Source organism: Mauremys mutica, chromosome 7 (assembly GCF_020497125.1).
Source record: "Mauremys mutica isolate MM-2020 ecotype Southern chromosome 7, ASM2049712v1, whole genome shotgun sequence".
Classification (NCBI taxonomy): domain Eukaryota; kingdom Metazoa; phylum Chordata; order Testudines; family Geoemydidae; genus Mauremys; species Mauremys mutica.
In genome coordinates, this window is record NC_059078.1 from 50,459,868 (window position 1) to 50,481,777 (window position 21,910).

The window sequence follows — 21,910 nt, forward strand, 5'->3', positions numbered from 1 at the left end:
CATTTCCCAAGGGAAAATAACCAAAGTGTTTGTGCTCCCTGTGGCGGGTTATGCCACTTGGGAAGCCACCTGATGTGCTGAGATACGACTGAGTCTACCTGTTCTGCCAGCCTGGGCCCCCTTTAACCTGGCTTGCTGAGCCAGGCTATTAAAGCCTCCTCTAACACACACACACAGGCAGAGCCACACCCAGCAGCAGCTCAGCTCTGGGAAGACTCAGTTTAAGGGATTTGCTTCAGCACTCAGATGTCCAGGGGTGCCTTTGGAGTGCAGACCCAGAGATATTATGAAAGTCGCCCCCTCCCTCAATGTGGAGAGGTGTGCACACTTCTCGCCCCCCAAGTTAGAGTTACAGAAACTGGGTTTAATAATAAACAAAACAAATTTTATTAACTATAAAAGGCAAATTTTAAGTGTTAACAGGATAACAAACAGAACAAAGCAGATTACTAAACCCATGAAATCAAACACGCAAACTAAGCTACTTTCATTAAAGAAATTGGTTACAAATAGATATTGTTGCAGGCAGTTTGCGAAGTTTCTGTGGTTCAGAGTTCCAGTTATATTCCTTTTCAGACTGGACCCCTGTCTGAGTCTGGACTCCCCATTTGCCTTCCCTTTTGCAGTCTTTCTTCTTGGGCAGCCAGGCCATGGAGAGGAGAAGTCCTGTTTGCCTTCCTCCCGACCCTTAAATAGGATTTACATATGGTAAGAATCCTTTGTTTCCCACACAGTGGAAAGTTACAAGAAGTCCCAGGTAATGTTTTAGTATCTGGGGACAAGATCAGCTGACTCTGTAGGGTTACAGCATCCATGAGTCATTGGCAGTATGGAGTGTCCACAGGAAGGCTAAGCTTTTCACAGTCCATTGTTCTTGCTGATGGGCCATCAGCCCTGTCTAGCTTTTCCATTATTGTACCGGAAGTGTTAGCAGTGGGTGTCTCACAGAGTAGCATAGTTGAAATATAGATACATAATCAATATTCCTAACTTCAGATACAGAAATGATATAGGCATGCAAATTGGATAATCACATTCAGTGAATTGTAATCTTTCCAATATCTCACATGAGCCAGCTGGCATAAAGTATATCTTAGTTATGTCATATTCATATCATAAGCATATTTTCATAAGGAATATGGAATGCAATGTCACACTCCCGACACCCCGCTCTCCTGGGCACGTTAGCTCCTCTGGGTCTCCCCCTCATCCAAGAGTTATGGGGGAAATGGGCAGTTCCCTACAGAGGTGGTGTTAAACTGAGATGCCTCACTCCCCCCAGTGTTACCCAGGTCCAGAGTCAGTGAGGTGCAGTAGTGCAGGACTCTGCACCCTTAGGGGAAATTGCACCCCACTGGGCAGGCTCCATACCATGGGTGCTGGAGCGTGTGTGTACATGGCTCCTTACATTGTCTCCTGCTGTGAGAGGCTGGGGCTAGAGTAGCTGGGAGCTCCCCCACAGCCAGTGACCCCTGCCTGTCTCAGATGGGCAGAAAGGGTTGTGCGTCAGGCCTCTCCCGGCACCAGCGGAGGGGGTTCTGGGTCAGGCCCATCCCAGTGCTGGCAGAGAGGGCTCTGGGTCAGGCCTCTCCCGGTGTGGGCAGAGAGGGTTCTGGATAAGGCCTGTTCTGGCGCAGGGCAGAGAGGGTTCTGGGTCAGGTCGGCCCCAATGCTGGCAGAGAGGGTTCTGGGTCAGGCCTGTCCTGGGGCTGGCAGGGAGGGCTCTGGGTCACACCCATCCTGGCACAGGGCAGAGATGGTTAGGATCAGACCCATCCCAGTGCTGGCAGAGAGGGTTTGGGGTCAGCCCCCCCCGAGGTGAGAGAAGTGCACCGTTGGGCCCCATTCCCCTATCCTCCTGGTGCCCCGCTCCGGGGCCGGATGGCCTGGCCTCCCGTCACACAGTCTGAGCTCAGGCAGGAGGGGCTGCATGGCCTGAGACTCCCGCTTTCCTGCCTGTGCCTCTATCAGCTCCCCTCCCCCACCTCAGAAACCCCACAGAGCTCGGTGATGCTGGACTCTGCCCTATCTTGGCACAGGCTTGGGCTGGCGCTGTCTATCTAGCCCCACTCTCACCGGGGCTTTGTGGGCACAAAGGGGTCGCTTTCCTCCTGCCGAAGCCGGCCCCACCTGTCCAGCTGATCACTGCAGGGGGGCAGGGGTGTCTGAGGGCGTCTCGCGCTGCTGCAGTGGAGGGGATCCCAGCCAGACTGGGGGTTCACCCATTATAACCCAGAGCCTTGGAAAGCATCACACCCACCCCTCGGCAGGGAGGCACACACTATTTCACAGATGGGGAAACTCAGGCACCGGGTAGTGACTGGCTCAGGGTCACAGCGCAGACCTGTGGCAGAGCCAGGCATGGAACCCAGGCATCCTGGCGCCCAGGCCAGTGCATTAAGCACGCGGGCAGCCTTGCTGTGTGCCAGCTGGCGTCACTGAGTCAGTCCCAGCAGGAGAGGCCAGGCCGGGCAGCTGCTGAGGACCTTGATCCCTCTGGATCTGCCTCTGCAGAGATCCAGGATCACAGGCAAAGCAGCTGGGTGGGGCCGTTCCCCAGACATATCTGGGCATCACTGTGCCATCACCTTCACGGACAGTGGAGCCCTGAGAGCCCCGTGCCAGGCTGGGATCCTGGCCCCCTGGGCACAGGCCCCCTCACATGTGTTGGCGATGAGCGTTTCTGGATCCCACATGAGCAGAGGGCTCGAGGTGCTGTCCCAGTCCGACTGGGTGGGTCTCTGCCAGGCAGGTCAGGGCAGGGAATGGGTTCAGGGTGGGTCTGACAGAGGTGCCCCCTAGGGATAATGTGATGCTCCCCCCTCCACCCCCAGGTCTGTGTTCAAAGGCTCCGCTGTGTGCGTGTACTCCATGGCCGACATCCGCATGGTCTTCAATGGGCCCTTCGCCCACAAGGAGGGACCCAACTACCAGTGGATGCCATACACAGGCAAAATGCCCTATCCATGCCCGGGCACCGTAAGTATGATTGGGGCCTCCTGCCAGAGCGCCCAGCAGGGCTGGCAGCAGGGGAGTGGGGGGTCCTCTGGGGATGGCTGCAGTGATGGGCGCTGGAGGTGTGGGGCAGGGGGCACAGTCACAGAGTGCCCACCAGTGCGTGTGTCTGGGCAGGGACCGCCCCTGTGCAGAGACTCTGACGCTGCCCCTGAGGAGTCCTGGAACCTGCTCCACGATGGGGCCTAGAGCAACTCCCCCTGGCCAAGCCAGGCTTGGCACACGACTCAAGGAGACCCCGAGAGTGGCAGACAGGCTGTGGCCATGAGGGGATGCACCTTGCCAGGGCCGGGAGGCTGGGCAGGGGGCTGAGGGAAGGGCCACGAGATTGTGCACTCAGAGGCAAGGGAGTGGGGCTGGCAGGCTCCAGGCCTGGCCATGGCCCTTGGAGCCTTTGACAGCTGCCTGGGCTCTGCACAGCCTGGCCTGGTTTGGGAGCAGCCCAAAGCAATGGCCATCAGCCAATCTTTTGTCAGCCTAGCCCTGGGTGGGCTGGGGTCCCCTGCCAGGACCCCCCCACTGTGGGCACCCTCAAGCCCCTCTTCCCAGCAGGACCAGGGGTAACTTGGCCCTTTGGCTGTCCAGCCGCCTGCTGCGTGGAGAGAGGGCAGCAGTGTGTGGGGCTCTCAGCCCAGCACCGCCCCATGCTGGCCTCATGCCAGGGCTCTGCCAGCCCCTGCACCAGGGGCACCAAGCCTGCTCTGCCAGGGGAGAGGCTCCCCCTATTCCACAACCCCCGGCCTCAGCAGAGGCAGGGCACAAGGCCAGTGCGGTGGGGAATGGAGAAGTCAGAGGCTTCCCGTGAAGGGGGCACATGTGAGATGGTGGCTGTGGGTCGGGGTCTTGTGGCACCTGATGCTGGCTGCAGGATGGGTGCATTGACACCTTCAGGAAGGGAGAGTGGGCACATTGCTTAGGGCACAAGCTGTCCTACAGGATGGGTGGGATGGAGGCCATGCCTTGGGGGCGTGTGGGGGGGCCATGCCATGTGGTGGGGTGGGGCTGTGCATTGGGAGGCAGGCCATGCAGTAAGGTGGGAGGGCCATGCCTCAGGGGACAGGGTGGAGGCCGTGCCACCGATAGGGAGGGGGAAGATGGTGACCTGGGGTGGGGAGGGCGTAAGCTGGGTTGCAGGATGGGGAGAGGGTCCCATGCCTTTGGGGGCGGGGGGAAGCCAGGCCGCGGGTGGGAAGCGGGGGGAGGCCGGGCCATGATTGGGAGGAGGGAGGTCGGGCCGTGGGGTGGGGCTGGTGTCTTACCCTCCCACTCTGTGTTTCAGTGCCCAGGAGGCACCTTCACCCCCTCCATGAAGTCGACCAAGGATTACCCAGACGAGGTGATCAACTTCATGCGCTCGCACCCGCTGATGTACCATGCCGTGTACCCCGTGCACCGCCAGCCACTGGTGGTGCGCAGCAACATGCACTACAGGTTCACCACTGTGGCCGTGGACCAGGTGGATGCAGCCGACAGGCGCTATGAGGTGCTTTTCCTGGGCACAGGTACCCGCAGACGTGCGCTGGAGAAACACACAACATGGACCCACCTGGGCCATGCGGGAGGGCATGCTGCCCAGCACTGGGCACAGTAGGGAGCTTAGCCCGCTCTGGGCCGGCTCGCCAGGTCAGCGTTGCCAGGGCTGCGCTCCCCGCTCTCCCCATCAGACGTGCCTGGCGACCAGCTCGTTGACAGAGGAGCCTGGCAGAGAATTCCATCTGGAGTCCCCCCACCCAGGGGCTGCCCCAGAGCCTGTTCTGGGGGTGCAGCAATCGAGGCCAGGCTGTCTATTCAGGATGAATGGAGTGGGTGCCCTGTGGTGACTCCAGCCTGGCACAGAGCCGGGGAGGGTGTGGGGATCTGGAGGTGAGTGTCCAGCCCCTCCAGGCACCTGGCGTGGGGTCAGAATCAGTCCCCAGAGAACGTGGTGCCCTCAGCAGGGACTCAGCCACCAGAACTGGGCCGCACCAAGCGGGGCTGCAGGCGGGGCAGGGTCTGCGCTGGCTGTTGGTTCCCCACCCCTCATGGAGTGATTGTGCCAGGATGATGCCCTGGGCAGACCCCAGCCCACCCCGTGCTGGGCAGCCTGGCGCTTGCTGGGCCACGTGGGGTCTGGGCCATCTGAGGCTGCGGGGGCAGGGTCTGCCAGGCCCCCGGAAACCAGCCTGGGGCAGAGGGGCTTGTTTAACTGTGGGGGCTCATTGTGGCAGAGTGGCTGGCGCTGCCTCGGCCCCTCTCAGGGAGCCAAGCCCCTGGCTGCCAGCCAGCCTGGGGAGCCCAGCCAGTGCCGCCACGCAGGTGGCAGGGAACGCTAATGACCCAGAAAGATCCTGTTAGCTAAAGGATGTGCTGTCTCCTGGCCAGCTGTTCTCTCAGTCGCCCCTGCACACGACAGCCTGGCCAAATTCTCCCACCACCTGTCCCGCCCACCAGGGAATTTCCTCCCTGCCCCAACATCGGTGTAACGAATTGCCAGATCTGCCAGCTCCCAGGCCAGTGCTGGACTCACCAGATCGGTCTCCTCTTGCAGGGGACATCAGGAACCAGGTTTGGCACACCCTCGTAGGGCCCTATGAGCCTATCAGCAATAGCAGGAGCAAGCCCAGGTGCTTTTACGAGAGGCAATGAAACCTGGCTGTGTTCTCTCCCAGCAGGGGGGCACTGTGGGGAGGAGGGGGTGCTGGTTATGGAGGGAGTTCCCGGCTACTCCAGTCCCAGCCTCTCCTAGCAGGGGGTGCTGTGGGGAGCGGGCAGGAGTGCTGGCTGGTGTGTGTGTGTATGTGTGTGGAGGGGTCCCGGCTACTCTAGCCCCAGCCTCTCCCAGCAGGGGGCACTATAAAGCCCAGGGCAGAAATAATGGCTGCGGGATGCTTCTTCCATTCCCAGTCTCTCCCACTGGGGGGCGCTATAGGGAGTGGGACAGGAGCACTGACTGTGTGTGTCAGGACTCCCAGCTACTCTAGCTCCAGCTTTTCCAGTCCAGTGGGCTCGGATCCACTTTTCATGAAACACTGGCAGTGGCATGTCTACCATGGAGCCCATCTGTGCTCATTCTGCTGCCTATACAGTCCCAGACCTTTTGTCTCTTTTCATAATCAGGGTGTTTTATTAACTTCAGCTCAGCCCCAAGGGGCCTTATGCAGAGGCTTTTCTTGGGGTTTCCCTGGTTCCATGACTCTCAGGCCTGCATGACTCTGCTCCGGGCTGTAAACACTGGGCTGGGCTGGGGCCAGAGATGCTGATTGCTCTTGCTCTTGTAGCTGAGATCCCGGGTGACGTGGCACATCCAGCGGTTTTGGGGCCCATGATTCTGCATTTTACACTTCTCTTAACACAGCCCCCAGGCAAACCACGTGCTCTCATCACACTGCTGAGCATGCTCTCAGCGTCTGGCAGAGACCCACAGCACCTGTCCTTTGGTGAGCCTGCAGAGGGGTCACAGACCTGCTTGGCGTTGCCTGCGTCACACCTGCCCAATGGGCAACAGAAATGGGGCCATGGCGGCTGCCCGGGCGGCCTCCCTCCCGTGCTCAGGGCTCGCCACATGCCATGTGAGGCACGATCCCAAGCAGCTCAGGGCCAGGGAGGAGCTGGCAGGGAGTTCTGCTCAGGCATGGTGTGTGTGGGGGGCAGCTGACCCAGGAGGAATGACTGTGGGGGGTGGCCCTGAAGGCTGTGGGGCAGGAGTTGCAGGGATCAGCCCTGACACAGGTTCCCAGTGTAGGCGGTGCATGTGGACCCAGGTGTGGGGAGTATGGAGGGAAATTAGGGGGAGGGGGTTTTCCACCCACACAAATCTGTGGCCAGTGGGATTTGGATGCCAGACCCCGGCCTCCTGGACCTGGTCTCTGCCATTCATCCCTTTTGGTGTCTTTGGTGGTCCAGCCACAGTGGGGGAGGGGGTGGAATCTGTGTGGACTTGCCCACCCCCCATTGTCCCCGCCCTGCACCTTCCCCGTAAGTGCACCCTGAGGCAGTGCTGCCAGGGAAACTGAGGCACAGGGGCAGCCCTGAAAGCACAGAGATGCTGGGATTGAGGCTGGGCTGTCCCTGCCCCCCCTTCCTGTGTCAGCCTCCTCTAGGCCAATTACAGATGGTGGGTTGAATTCATCAGGTCCCTCCCGTTGCTTTGCACTGCCCTGGCACCAGTTCAGAGCACTGTGACCCAGCTTACCTGGCTGGTGAGCTCCGACGGCCCTGAGCCACTCCGCAGCGGGACCTCTGCCCTTCCCAGTGAATTGTTCTCACTGATTTGCTTCCCGTGCCCATTTGCTTGGCAAAAGTGAGAAAGTGACGAGCATTCCTGTCTCCCAGCTGGGCGGAATGGGGCAGACCTGCATGCCAGCCCGCCCCTTTTCTTCCCCCTGCCCCAGCTTGTTTGACGAAGCGAGGCTCTGCCCAAGCTCCACGTGCTGCAAAAGCAGCTTGGCGAGTGCTCTAGGGCCTGGTCTGCTCCTTTTCGTTTTGATTCTAGTGAACCCTGACCAAGGCACTTCCAAACCTCGGCATGAATTTCCCAGTGGGTTTGCAATGGGACTACTGTATTCCAATCCCCGAGCCCTGTTTAGTGTTGGACAGTGACTGGGTCATGTTAACACCTTGGGCTCTCTGGGCCCATCTATTCTAGAAGCATTAACACAACGCAGCGGGTGGCCCTCGGTGGGCGTGCACCTTCACGCTGCATCTCCTGGCTCCCAGAAGCTGGAGTTGGACTGAGCTGAGATCTCTATTTCCTGGTTGTCAGAGGGCCGGGTCTCCCTGAACTCTGCAGTGCTTTGGCTGTGCATTCAAAGCACAGCTTCCCCTGCCTTCAGCTGCCCCCACCAGGGCTCAGCACGGCTGCAAATCTAGCCAAGACAATCAGTGATGCCTGTGAAATTAAGTGATTCAGTGACTTGCCCAGCATCACACAGGAACTCAGGGGCAGAGGCAGGGACAGAATCTAATTGTCCAGGGCAGCATTCAACAGCCTGAACCATGAGCCCCTCCTTTCTCTCCTTGCAATCCCCCCCTGTCTTAATCACTGCTCACCTTTCAAAGTCCTACATTACCCCAGTTCTCCCCCAGAGCAGGGCCAGCCCGTGCGCTGCATGGGGCAGGGCTCCAGTGGAAAAAATAGTGTGTGAGCATATAACCAATTGCATTTGAATTGTATCCATTGCTGTAATGCAGATGCACACGAAGGCTGACCAGAGGGTGCACAGCCAGTCTCAAGTCTGGCATTTCAAGTGCCTGTCTTTGCAACCTTAACGATGTTCTTTTAACATTGTGTGTTCGGTGTAATTTCCGAGGGCTACAAACAAGCCACCTGAAAAACCAGAAATTCCATCCTCTGGCACCATATTGACACCCCCATAGGTCATCAGCAGGGTTGGGACATTTAGATCCACTGCACGGACCTCTGCCATGCAAGCTAACCGAGTTACTGAAAGCAGTAGTAGGTTGTCATCCTCAAGGTGGCCCAGCACTAGAGGGGGGGATGAGACACCCACTTTGCCAGCGGATTTCACAGATATTTGCTGACTGCAGAGGAAAGGGGAGACCCAGGAATCACATGGTCCATGCCAGGCTGTGGAGGAGTGGGCCCAGAGCCTTCTGCCCATTTCTCTGAAGTGACCCCTTTCTGCTCCAACCCTGCCAACCTGTCTTGGACTCAGTCCTGTGTCTTCCACGCCCCGGCTCACTGGCCAAGCCCCAGTCTCCCCACCTACCCAGTCCCAGTCTCCACGCCTCAGGGAATAACACACTCAGAACGGTATGATTCACAGTCAGGCCCTTTCCAGGGCCCCATGATTAACCCCGGCCAGAATCTGAGCCAGGGAGTCTCCCATACAGCAGTGACCGAGTCACCCTAACTTCACCCAGAAGAGCATCCCTCTAGCATGGCCTCTAGCTGTAGCCCCACAAGAGGGGACGTCCTGTTTGCCCAGCTTGGCCATGCCCCCAGCCCACTCTCTGGGCCACTCCCCCAGCCCTGGGTTCAGGCTGTTCGGGGCCTGCTCCCTCCAGCAGCCACACCAATGCCTGCCCAAGATGCACAGCTGTCCTGCAGCACCTTGGCCCAGTGCCGACCTGGGCCCTGCATCCCAGCCCTTGTCCCCACCCCGGGGCAGGGCTGTGAGGTCCCCGCTGCAGTGATTGCTCATGTGTATTCCACAGTAGGTGATTCCAAGCTATATCTGTTGGAGGTGGGTAGGAGTTCACAAGTTCCCAGGATGAAGGACAGCCCTGCTGAACCCAGCATCTTCCCTGGTCTGGGAGACGATCGCATAGTGTGAGATGAACGTGTGAACCGAAGACCACGTGGCGGCCCTACAAATGTCCTGGATGGGGACGTGGGCCACGAAGTTAGCTGACGAGGCTTGCACCCAAGTCGAGTGTGCCTTCACAATGGGTGGCGGAGGGACACCCACCAGCTCATAACAGGACCGGATGCATGAAGTGATCTAATTGGAAAGCCGCTGCGTGGAAATCAGCTGGCCCCTTGCATGCTCAGCCGAGGCGACAAACAGTTGCGAGGACTTTCTGAATGGCTTAGTCCGCTAGAGGTAGAAAGCCAGAGCCCACCACACATCGAGCGTGTGGCAACGGCGCTCCTCACTGGACGCGTTAGGCTTGGGGCAGAGGACCGGTAGAAAAATGTCCTGACCCATGTGATAGGCGGAGACCACCTTCGGGAGAAACATGGGGTGTGGGCGGAGCTGGACCTTGTCCTTATGAAAGACGGTGTACGGCGGTTCAGAGGTCAGAGCCCTGTACTCCGAGACCCGCCTGGCCGACGTGATCGCAACCAGGAAGGCCACCTTCCATGACAGGTGAGACCAGGAGAACATGGCCAGTGGTTCAAACGAGGGCCCGTGAGACGAGCCAACACCAGATTTAGGTCCCACTGTGGGACCAGGGGTCTAGAATAAGGAAAAAGACAGTCCAAACCCTTAAGGAACCAGCCAGTCATAGCATGGGAAAATACCGTGTGCCCTTGCACCGGTGGATGGAAGGCCGATATGGCTGCCAGGTGCACCTTGACTGATGAGGGCGCGAGGCCCTGGGCCCTCAGGTGGAGGAGGTAATCAAGGATAAGTTGGATCAGCGTGGTCACCGGGGAGACACCCTGGTCCACCGCCCACCTAGAAAACCGGGAGCACTTGGCCAAATAAGCGCGGCGAGTGGAGGGCCGTCTACTTTAGAGGAGGACGCACTGAACTTGCTCTGAGCACATCCTTTCCTCTCCACCTAACCACTGAGCAGCCACACCGTGAGGTGAAGAGCCGCTAGGTTGGGATGGAGGAGGCGGCCCTGGTCCTGAGAGAGCAGGTCCGGGCGGAGTGGCAACGGCTACGGCTGAGCTACCGCCGGGCCCATGAGGGTCCCGTACCAATGCTGCCTTGGCCACGCCGGGGCAATCAGGAGGACCCGGGCCTTGTTTGACTTTATCTTCTCCAGGACCCTGCTGATTAGAGGGAATGGGGGAAAGGCGTAGAGAAGCCGGCCTGACCAGGGCCTGGTCTACACTAGGGGGTGGGGGGGCCGATCTAAGGTACGCAACTTCAGCTACGTGAATAGCGTAGCTGAAGTCGAAGTACCTTAGCTCGAATTACTTACCCGTCCTCACGGTGCGGGATTGACGTCCGCGGCTCCCCCGTCGACTCCGCTACCGCCACTCGCTCCGGTGGAGTTCCGGAGTTGACGGGAGCGCGTTCGGGGTTCGATATATCGCCTTGCCTGCTGGACATCAAACCCTGGACCGTCAGCACTAAAAGCCTAGGTTGCTAGTATGTGAGCTAAAGGAGCAACTCCATCCATTAGTAGCAATAGTAAACTCTTATCCTCCTATGGGAGCAGCCAGTAGAGGAGGACTCAAAACACAGAGCACCGGTTGGGTTACATGTGCACTGGCACAGCTGGACAGTGGGTTGCTCTGATCACTAGAGAACTCCCACTAGCTCAAGGCCCTTCTAGACAGAACACGGCTGAGAGAAGGCCGAAGAAAGAGGCAGGGTCTCCATAAACAAAGCCAGTGTTTATTAGTTTGTTCCCAGCCACAGGAAGTTCACATTACAGGTGTGATGTGCCTTGGAGCTCAGCCTTGCTGCCTGCTCCGCTTCCATTACATTCGCCATTTACAACTATTTACACCAGAGAGCAGATGCGCTTGGTCTGAATCGGCACAGGCAGCTGTCCCATAGGGTGGGGGTGGGGGTGAGGGGAATGGATGGGCATGGCCCTGGCGTGTACCTGTCAGTACACACCACGTGAGCGTGGGTCACTCAGTCACAGAAGCGGCCCGCTTCGAAGTGATTAACACCAGGCATTAGGAGCACTGGGACGCAAAGGGCACAATTCCTGCCTTACTAGTTTGGCTTGGCAAGGGTGAGCTCTCCCTGCCTGTCCCTATGCCCCATGGTGTCCCCTTTTGAGATGCAACTAGCTGGGAGCAAAGGGGCGGGACTCTCAGGGCCTGACTTCCTGCTTTGGAATTTGCATAGCTGACCCCAGGATGCTTTGCTCCCTCACCCATCTGCTTGGGCAGAGTGGAGCCCTATCAGGGTGTGTGTGGGTAAGGAACTCGGCATTATCATCTCAGAGGAAAACCAACGGATGACTCTCAGATGCCTGTCATGTGAATAGAGATGGGCACAGCCCCTGGGGTGCCCAGGCACTCTGACTGTGGTGGAATTGCAGGATGACCATGTCACATGTTTTTCTCTCATCTGAAATCATGGGTAGTTTTCCATAGGATTGTCTAGCTTTTACTACAGATGCTTAAGAGGCCTGGCTTCTATCTGCCCCTGCCAGGCACCTGGCTTTAACAGTGTGCAGTGCCAGGGCTGGATGTGGCTGTGCCCATGAATCATGGCTTGGGTGGGGCAGTGACCCTGGTGGGTAATGGTGCCTTCTCCCAGATTGGCACCCAGTCCTCTTTGTGTCCCCAGCTCTTGGGCCAGCCTCCTTGCGCTGAGCCTGACTAACCTCCCTGTGTGCTGTCTGGGGGGCAGTGCCTGCCCTGCTTGGCCCCGCTGCTCCGGCCTGCCTGGATTTCCCCAGCGGGCAGTGTTGCAGCTGCTAGCAGTCATGGAGTGCCTGTGTGTGCTGGGACCATGCCACACTAGTGGGCGGATGGGCACCTGACTCCGGAGGGGCCAGGGCTGGATCCTCAGCTGGTTGGAAGGGGGCGAAGCCCCACCAACACCCATGGCAGGCTGTGATACTGCACTGCTTTGCACCAGCCACGGACTTGGCCTGAAATATTGGGGTGGTGTGGGCAACATGCCAGCGGCTCTGTGAGCGCATGAGCTGGGGCCCCCTGCTGAATCCAGGGCTGAGGTTGGCCCCTAGTGGTAAGCCCAGGCAGCACAGGCTGGGAGCAGGGGAGCCAGGGTAAACCCCAGGCTCTGTCTCGCCCCACCAATTAATTCAGGCAGGTGCTTTGATCACAGGCCTTAAAACCCCTATGGCAGCAGCAGCAGCAGCAGCCAATGCCTGCCCCAAGCATCTGGAGGCCAATTTCCCCCCTCCCCCCAGCTCCCAGGGCAATTTCGGAGTCTTGACTTAAGCTGTGGGGCAGAGGCACTATTGTAACACCCCCCCGCCCGCCCCGCCCCGCCCCATCCCCAGAAGTGACTGAAGTGCCCCTGTTGGTCCAATTTGCAAAGCACTCTGGGGTCTGCCAGGGTGAGTGTGGCTGTGGCCACTAGGCCTAGGGATTGAATGCAGGCAGTGCTCTCAGCCAGTCTGCCCCCTACCAATGACCCCTTTTTTTCACCCTCTCATCTCTCTGCCCCCCTCCCCCCGCATACATGACTGGGACAATGCACCTGCCAGGAAACCCACTACTCAGCTCCCACACATGGCCCAGGGCAGCGACCGGGTGTCCCAGGACTCCACTACCCACAATGCCTTACAACTCAATACTGACTCTCCCCCCTCATGAAGCCACACAGCAGAGACATTGATGCGGCCAGGTCCACTGGCAGTGAGGCCATGGCTTAATAAATAATGAGAAGTAATCAGATGGGGAAACTGAGGCACATAGAGGGGAGTGACTTGCCCAAGTTCACTCAGTAGTGGGGACCTGGCCGTCCAGGTACCCATTGTTTGCCTCTGCTCCTCCACTCACCTCACTCCATTCCCCTACTCGCTCTGTCCTTTCCTTGCTTCACCCCACATGCCAAAAAGAATTCTTCTCACCTCGGGGGGGGGGGGAAGGAGTGTCTGCCCCAGCCATTCCTGGCCCCTATACCCAGTCTCCCTAGTACCCTCCAAGGTGCCACCGCAGCAGAGCCCAGGAAGGGGCATGCCTGCTGGGTGCAGCTGGCACCACAGGAGCACGGCTGCAGCTGACATCCTCACCCCTCTTGCTTCCTGAATCCCTGACTTAATCTAGCCACAGAGTCAGTTTTTTAGACCACTGCAGCTCCACCCCCTGGAGGGCATCACATCAGCCACCAATCAGCCCAGGCTGAGCCTGTGATATCATTCCCAGATATACCCCTCGCAGGAGTGACGCGTGGCCAGTGGCAGGTGGAAGAGCCTGGCCTTGTGCCCTCGACCCCCCATGGGGTTTAGCCCAGCAATGGTGCCTTCCTGGGCATTCGAGAGGCACCCAGCCTGGACAGTACCGCCAGGAGTGATGGGCCATCGGGCATGCATGCACAATGGGTGCCGGGTTCCTGGGAACCCTGTCCCCTTGAGGGGACCACTTCCCTCTCTCCCTGCCAGTTCCCTCCTTGTCCAGTGCCAACAGGGCAAGGATATTGTCAGTGGCCAAGAAGTTCCACCCCCCAGCATGGACTTCCCATCCCTCCCCGCTCGGGCCCAGCACACATCAATGCCAAGGGCACTGGTGGGAAACAGACCAAACTCAGGCTCCCCCACAGGTCCCATGCCAGGGGGAGAGGGAACATGGCAGCTCCGCCAATGGCACCCCAGCTCAGAGACATCCCCCCCAGCTAGAGACAGAAAACGGCCCCTCCAGGTGCCAGCACTCTGGCTTGGCATCCAGAGAGTGGGCAGAGAGTCCTGTGCTGGCCCATTTCTACATTAGCATGAAGAGCTTCTGGTTTGATGAGGGACTGGGGGAGGGGATCTTACCCTAGCCCCACCCCCATGCTCGGTGCCTGCCTTTTATTTTACAGTACCATAGAAATTAGGAAGAGAAAAGGACAAGCTGCAGGCCAGGGTGCCTCTGGGAACCTGGCTATCTTACCCAGACGGCCATGGGGCAATGGGGTGGGACCGCGTCTCCCATGGACTATGTACAACCTACAAATAAATACTGTCTTGAAAGGGAGTGGGGGAGTGTGTGTGTATATATATATTTATATATATATTTATAGATATTTTTAATATTAAAAGGGGGGAAAAATATAGCACTGTTATTACAAAGTCCCTGGCGGCGGTTTCATGTGAGCTGGTCCACGTCTGGCTGGTGATTCCGGCGGTTTCGAGGCTTCTTCTCGTCCTGCAGCTCCTTGGCTTTGAGGCTGGCCAGCGCCTCCTTGTGGCTGGAGGCGGCATGCCGCCAGTAGCCCTGGCAGTACTGGTTGATGAGTCCCATTTCAGGCTGGGTGAGGAGCTGCACCAGGTCCTGGTAGTGGGGGCTGGGGGCACCAGGGAGGCCAGCCCGCATGCCCAGCACGGAGGAGGAGATGTCGCCATCAGCCTGCAGGGCGGGCGCCTCTGACTGGAAGAGCACGCTGTGCACGGTCTCGCTGCTCAGCACATGCAGCTGCACCTTGGCCACTGTGTGCTTGAAGTTGTTCTCAGTGGCCGTGCAGGAGTAGAGACCGCTGTCTGAGAGCTGCAGGGAGCGCAGGAGCAGCCCCTGCTCCGTCCGCAGCACCCGGCCCTCCATGCGCAGCTGGATGGGAGAGAGGCCAAGGGCCAGAGCGTTAGAACGGGTGAGACGCAGCCAGGCATGGTGGGGTGTCATCAGAGGAGGGGGGGAGGAGATTAGAGACAGGCCCCATGCAAGCCTCCCCCACCGCCTCAGTCCCAACCTGCAGCACCTCATTATGCCAGCCTGGCTCCCTGCCCCAGACAGCAGGCAGTGGGCTGCAGGGCCTTTCCCTCCAAGCACCCCCTAGCTCTGTGCCCTCCTACCTCTTTCCGCCGGTCACTGTTGTCCTTCTGGAGCAGCCACTTGACGGTGGCCTGTGGGGAGCGGGGCTGGCACTCCAGGAAGGCCGTGCTGCCCTCTACCCCGTACTGGACGGCCTCCACCGTGTTCTTGTTGGCTGGAGTGGGGCAGAGGAGACGGGAAGTCGGGCAATGGAATCAACACAATGGTGCGAACCCGACCCTACCCACAGAGTTGGGAGAGCCATTGCCTCCAGCAGCCTGCCCTCACTAAGGGGACTGCAGCGTTCTCTGCACTCTATCTACCGCCAGCCGTCCAGTGTATGCATTCAGCCCTCACTCTACTCCATCCCTCTATCCACCCACCCAGCACATCCATCTATCCACCCACCCAGCACATCCATCCCTCTATCCACCCACCCAGCACATCCATCCATCCACCCACCCAGCACATCCATCCATCCATCCATCCACCCACCCAGCATATCCATCCATCCCTCTATCCACCCACCCAACACATCCATCCACCCATCCAGCACATCCATCCATCCCTCTATCCACCCACCCAGCACATCCATCCATCCACCCACCCAGCACATCCATCCCTCTATCCACCCACCCAGCATATCCATCCATCCATCCATCCATCCACCCACCCAGCATATCCATCCATCCATCCACTCACCCAGCACCTCCATCCATCTACCCACTCACCCACCCAGCACATCCATCCATCCCTCTATCCACCCACCCAGCACATCCATCCATCCACCCACCCAGCACATCCATCCATCCACCCACCCAGCACATCCATCCCTCTATCCACCCACCCAGCTTATCCATCCACCCACCAAGCATATCCATCCATACATCCATACATCCACCCACCCAGCACATCCATCCATCCCTCCATCCACCCACCCAGCATATCCCTCTATCCATTCCTCCATCCATTCACCCAGCATATCCACCAATCAATCCATCCATCTCTGTACATACACACCCATCCATCCTTGAACATACACATCCATCCATCCATCCAACCTTGCAACTCATTTATTGATCGGGACATCTAATCTACATATTTCACATCCCCACCCCGTTTTTCTCCATCCCCTGTGTCCCGGACGTACCTGCCATAGGTGGGAGGAGGGGCAGGGTGGCCGGCTGGCCCTACTCACCGTTGGAGTTGTAGCCCCGGCACTGGCGGATGGGGTTACCATGCCGGACATCCTGGCGCCTGCTCCGCCTGTGGAAGGGGGAGAAGGCACAGATGGAAAGTTGCTCACAGTCTCAGGGCACCACCAACCACCTGGGGCAGCCCTGTAGGTGGAGATTGGCTGCATCATGCGCGGCTTAGTCATCCCCCTCCAGGTATAATGGGGATTGGGGCAGAGCCCCAATTCTGCCTCTCATCAAAGATATTGGGTCCCCTGCCCCCACATGCTGCCTCCCAGCGCCAGCGCCCTGTTGGCAAACCCAGCCAGTGAGTACGAGAACCCGTGTAGGGTGCAGGATCCCCCTGTATAACAGCCCCTCCCTCTAGCACTGCCTGGCCCTGTGCTGAGCCCCCGGTATAACTGCCCCCACAGCACAGCTGGGCCGTACCTCTTGGAGGATGCTGAGTATCGGGAGCAGGCCTTGCCGTCCCAGGCGCAGTAGGGGTCCCTGGCCAGGCAGCAGTCGGCACAGGCCTCCCCATACACGTCGCAGCGGTGCAGGGCCAGGTGGGTCACTCCTATGGCCGAGGCCACGTACAGCTGTTGCTGTGGGGGGCAAAGAGGACATGGTGAGATGCCTCCTTGCTGCAGACGCTGTACTGTCTCAGGTGCCAAATGCACTTGTCTTCCCTTGGCCTGGGCGCCCCTGGGATCCTGGGATCGAGGAGGGGCTGCTTCTCTGAGAGCGCAGCGCTTGTCCGGAAATGGGCGGGAACTCCCCCCTCCCAGCAGACCCCCCGTCCCCGGGGCTGGCTGAGGCAGAGCAAGCGGGTTTCTGGGGCGCCCCGCACACCTCCCTCCAAGCCGGCCTCCCGATGCTCCTGCAAGCGGGGCTGGGAGCTCAGATCTCTGAGTGGCCCTTCCCCCGCCCACCCCTGCGAGTTAGCGACAGAGCCCATCTGAAGGTGGAAGCCCCTGGGACACTCGGAGAGTCCCTGTCTGACTAGGAACACATGGACTCTCCGCCTCTCCTCAGCAGGCGGGAGTGCCGAGGCTGGGCTGGCGTCTGCGCCGGGTGGGCGACCCCCAGGAGGACCCCACCTCAGCACACTACCAGCTTACCCTCTTGGAGGAGATGGTCATGGTCTTGATGGGGGCTGGAACCTGGAATGAGAGCATGGGAGCAAGGTGTGACAAAGTGGGAATGTTCTTGATGTGTTATTTAAATGCTGAGTGGGAAGTATTAACCTGGGAAGGTTGCAGGGGAGTTTTGCTGGGACGGCCTGCCTTGGGGAAGGTTGCATACCTGAGCATGTAACATGAGAACCCAGGAGGGGGGTTGGAGGCCAGGTAACACCTCTGCCCCGGAAACTGGACAAAGAACACAAAGGCTGGGGAAAGAGCCAGGGGGAGGTGAGTGAGAGTCTGAAGGAAGTTTTCAGGTTTGGAGCTGGCTGAAAAATAATGAGGGGGGCCCTGACCAACAGGGCTGTGGCCTCCCCGGGGCCCCCAGATGGACCTAACTAAAGGGAGTCCTGTTGTCTGTATCGGCAAGACCTGTTTTGGACTGTGTTCCTGTCATCCAAATAAACCTTCTGTTTTACTGGCTGGCTGAGAGTCATGGTGAATCGCAGGAAGCTGGGGGTGCAGGGCCTTGACTCCCCCACACTCCGTGACACATGGTGGTTAGTCCGGGCCACTCAGCCCCCTTGGAGCTGCTCTCGATCACAGGGAGCAAAGGGCTGAGACAGTCAGAAACAAATCCATTGGCATCAAACCACCTCCCTGGAGCAGCCACATATGCCCCGGGGAGCCAGGGCTCCAACCCCTTAGCGCTGGGAACAGGCTGCTGGCACATAATCTACTGGAGCACTCCCCCAGCAAGCTGCAGTAGCAGGGCTCTTATCCTTCCTGAGGAGCCAGCCAAATGGTGCACTCACCCCCTGCCATTGACTGTGCCGGAGGTCAGAGCCCACAGAAGCCGTGGGCCCCGTAATGCCCCCTACTGACACCACCAAGTGCTGGATCAGGGCCCAGGTGCCCGCCGGGAAGCCACAGATGAAGCTGCAGTGGCGGCCTGCTGCACATTGCCCCTGCAGCAGCGGGAGGAAGGGAGGTTCCTCCAGGCGGGGGGGGGGGGGGGGGCAAGGGAGGGAGAACTGTCCCAGGCCATGGCGGGGGACGGAGGGGGACACAGCAAGGCCTGAGAGCGCAGTGCGTGCAGGGCCCAGGAGGCGTTACCTTGAACACTTCCACCTCCTCCAGCATCAGCTCCTCGGTTTCCAGGTCGTCCTTGGGGAGGACAATCACCTTTTGGACTGTGCCGCGATCTGCAAGGCAAAGCCGGCACTCAGCGCCACGCAGGATGGACCCTTCTGCCCTGCCACAGCCTGAGGTGTGGGGCCATGCCGATGGGGCTGGCGTGGGAAGTGAGAGGCCAACCTGCCATCACGGCTTTATAAAAACGCTGAGGCTGGATCAGCACGAGGCTCATAGCCAGCACAGGGCTCCGGGGCCTGGACTGAACCCCAGAGCCACAACTTCATCTTCCCTAGGGGGAATCCACCAGCCCTGGAGCTGCCCAGTGCCATCTCAGGGACACTGGCAGAACCGCAGTGCTTGGATCTCTCCAGCAGCCGCTGCACCTGGCTGGGGATCTCTGAGGAGTGCCAGGGGGAGGCAGGGTCCCTGCAGGCAGCACCAGCAGGAGGAACTCACAAAGCTGCCGGTGTCTGCTCTGACTTGGGTGTGAGACCCAGAGATGGGCCCCGTACACAGATCGTGCTGCACCAACTAACATGTGCACATGGCACCGGCTGGCCCCTCACCCGCGGCACATGCTGCTGACTCGGAGAGGGACAGCCCAGCTCCCATCACTCAAACCAATTGCCTTTGTGGAGGAGTGCAGCAGCGGATAAACAGAACATAGCTGCGCAATGCAGAGTGAGGCTGGTCTGGAGAGAACTGGCTGGCAGGCAGGGCTGCCCAGGCAGTGAGGGCTCCCACGTCCTGCCGGGCATCCCACCCTCAGCAGTGTAGGGGCACAGGTGGGGGAGCTCCTCACTACCAGCAAGTGCTGCCGGCGCAGTCGTCTGCATCCAGGCACCAGCCCAATCCCCCCTCACCATCCCACAGGCCTGCTGCAGGCCCCGCTGGTGACCCTCCACGCCCTTGGGGGAAGGAACAGCTGAGTTCTGGCGATTCGTTACACCGATATTGGGGCAGGGAGGAAATTCCCTGGTGGGCGGGACAGGTGGTGGGAGAATTTGGCCAGGCTGTCGTGTGCAGGGGCGACTGAGAGAACAGCTGGCCAGGAGACAGCACATCCGTTAGCTAACGGGATCTTTCTGGGTCATTAGCGTTCCCTGCCACCTGCGTGGCGGCACTGGCTGGGCTCCCCAGGCTGGCTGGCAGCCAGGGGCTTGGCTCCCTGAGAGGGGCCGAGGCAGCGCCAGCCACTCTGCCACAATGAGCCCCCCAGTTAAACAAGCCCCTCTGCCCCAGGCTGGTTTCCGGGGGCCTGGCAGACCCTGCCCCCGCAGCCTCAGATGGCCCAGACCCCACGTGGCCCAGCAAGCGCCAGGCTGCCCAGCACGGGGTGGGCTGGGGTCTGCCCAGGGCATCATCCTGGCACAATCACTCCATGAGGGGTGGGGAACCAACAGCCAGCGCAGACCCTGCCCCGCCTGCAGCCCCGCTTGGTGCAGCCCAGTTCTGGTGGCTGAGTCCCTGCTGAGGGCACCACGTTCTCTGGGGACTGATTCTGACCCCACGCCAGGTGCCTGGAGGGGCTGGACACTCACCTCCAGATCCCCACACCCTCCCCGGCTCTGTGCCAGGCTGGAGTCACCACAGGGCACCCACTCCATTCATCCTGAATAGACAGCCTGGCCTCGATTGCTGCACCCCCAGAACAGGCTCTGGGGCAGCCCCTGGGTGGGGGGACTCCAGATGGAATTCTCTGCCAGGCTCCTCTGTCAACGAGCTGGTCGCCAGGCACGTCTGATGGGGAGAGCGGGGAGCGCAGCCCTGGCAACGCTGACCTGGCGAGCCGGCCCAGAGCGGGCTAAGCTCCCTACTGTGCCCAGTGCTGGGCAGCATGCCCTCCCGCATGGCCCAGGTGGGTCCATGTTGTGTGTTTCTCCAGCGCACGTCTGCGGGTACCTGTGCCCAGGAAAAGCACCTCATAGCGCCCGTCGGCTGCATCCACCTGGTCCACGGCCACAGTGGTGAACTTGTAGTGCACGTTGCTGCGCACCACCAGTGGCTGGCGGTGCACGGGGTACACGGCATGGTACATCAGCGGGTGCGAGCGCATGAAGTTGATCACCTCGTCTGGGTAATCCTTGGTCGACTTCATGGAGGGGGTGAAGGTGCCTCCTGGGCACTGAAACACAGAGTGGGAGGGTAAGACACCAGCCCCACCCCACGGCCCGACCTCCCTCCTCCCAATCACGGCCAGGCCTCCCCCCGCTTCCCACCCGCGGCCTGGCTTCCCTCGCCCCACTCCATGGCACAACCTCTGCCCTGTCCCCTAAGGCATGGTTCCTCCACCCCACAGCATGGCCCGCCTCCCGATGCACAGCCCCTACCCCACCGCATGGCACGGCCCCCCCATTCCTCCAGGGCATGGCCCCCACCCCACCCATCCTGCAGGACACCCCACCTCATGGCATGCCCCCCCCGTGCTCCCAGGGCATGGCCCCCACCCCACCCAGCTTCCAGGACAGCTCATGCCCCTGGGCATTGTTCTGCCCACCTCTCCCTTCCTGAATGCATCGGCACACCCATCCTGCAGCCAGCATCAGGTGCCATGAGACCCCGACCCACGGCAATCATCTCACTTGTGCCCCATTCACGGGGAGCCTCTGACTCCTCCATTGCCCACCGCGCTGCCCCTGCTTCTGCCGAGGCCTGGGGTTGTGGTATAGGGGGACCCTCTCCCCTGGCAGATCAGGCTGGGTGCCCCTGGTGCAGGGGCTGGCAGAGCCCTGGCACTAGGCCAGCATGGGGTGGTGCTGAGCTGAAAGCCCCACACACTGATGCCCTCTCTCCATGCAGCAGGTGGCCAGGCAGCCACAGGGCCAAACTGGCCCTCGCGCAGTTCCCATGGCCCCTCTCAGTCCCTGGCTTGGAGAGGGGGAATCGCTGTAAGCCCCATCGTGGGGCAGATCCCAGGACTCCTGGGGGGCAGCATCAGAGTCTCTGCACAGGGGAGGTCCCTGCCCAGACACACGCACTGGTGGGCACTCTCTGATTGTGCCCCCTGCCCCACACCTCCAGCGCCCATCACTGCAGCCATCCCCAGAGGACCCCCACTCCCCTGCTGCCGGCCCTGCCGGGCGCTCTGGCAGGAGGCCCCAATCATACTTACGGTGCCCGGGCGTGGATAGGGCATTTTGCCTGTGTATGGCATCCACTGGTAGTTGGGTCCCTCCTTGTGGGCGAAGGGCCCATTGAAGACCATGCGGATGTCGGCCATGGAGTACACGCACACAGCGGAGCCTTTGAATACAGACCTGGGGGTGGAGGGGGGAGCATCACATTATCCCTAGGGGGCACCTCTGTCAGACCCACCCTGAACCCATTCCCTGCCCTGACCTGCCTGGCAGAGACCCACCCAGTCGGACTGGGACAGCACCTCGAGCCCTCTGCTCATG

The 21,910-nt window shown here is 59.9% G+C and overlaps 2 protein-coding genes across 3 annotated transcripts in view; one reads left to right on the plus strand and one right to left on the minus strand.

Annotated features, from left to right (window-relative positions):
• Positions 1-1,756: 1,756 nt before the first annotated feature.
• On the plus strand, positions 1,757-5,640 carry LOC123374087 (semaphorin-3F-like). Its single transcript, XM_045023548.1, has 4 exons — positions 1,757-1,818; positions 2,835-2,979; positions 4,295-4,517; positions 5,543-5,640. Exons 1-4 carry the CDS (start codon positions 1,757-1,759, stop codon positions 5,638-5,640), a joined length of 528 nt encoding a protein of 175 aa, XP_044879483.1.
• An 8,671-nt stretch (positions 5,641-14,311) lies between these two features.
• LOC123374974 (semaphorin-3F-like) overlaps positions 14,312-21,910 on the minus strand; it is a 110,802-nt gene continuing 103,203 nt past the window's right edge. For both annotated transcript variants that reach the window (XM_045025435.1, XM_045025434.1), the window contains 8 exons: positions 21,625-21,769; positions 20,415-20,637; positions 18,492-18,580; positions 17,373-17,414; positions 16,699-16,856; positions 16,272-16,339; positions 15,115-15,248; positions 14,312-14,872 (listed from right to left, as the gene is read on the minus strand). In XM_045025435.1, coding sequence (XP_044881370.1) covers positions 14,414-14,872; positions 15,115-15,248; positions 16,272-16,339; positions 16,699-16,856; positions 17,373-17,414; positions 18,492-18,580; positions 20,415-20,637; positions 21,625-21,769 — 1,318 coding nt within the window. In that variant the 3' untranslated portion in view covers positions 14,312-14,413. The remainder of the gene's footprint in view (positions 14,873-15,114; positions 15,249-16,271; positions 16,340-16,698; positions 16,857-17,372; positions 17,415-18,491; positions 18,581-20,414; positions 20,638-21,624; positions 21,770-21,910) is intronic.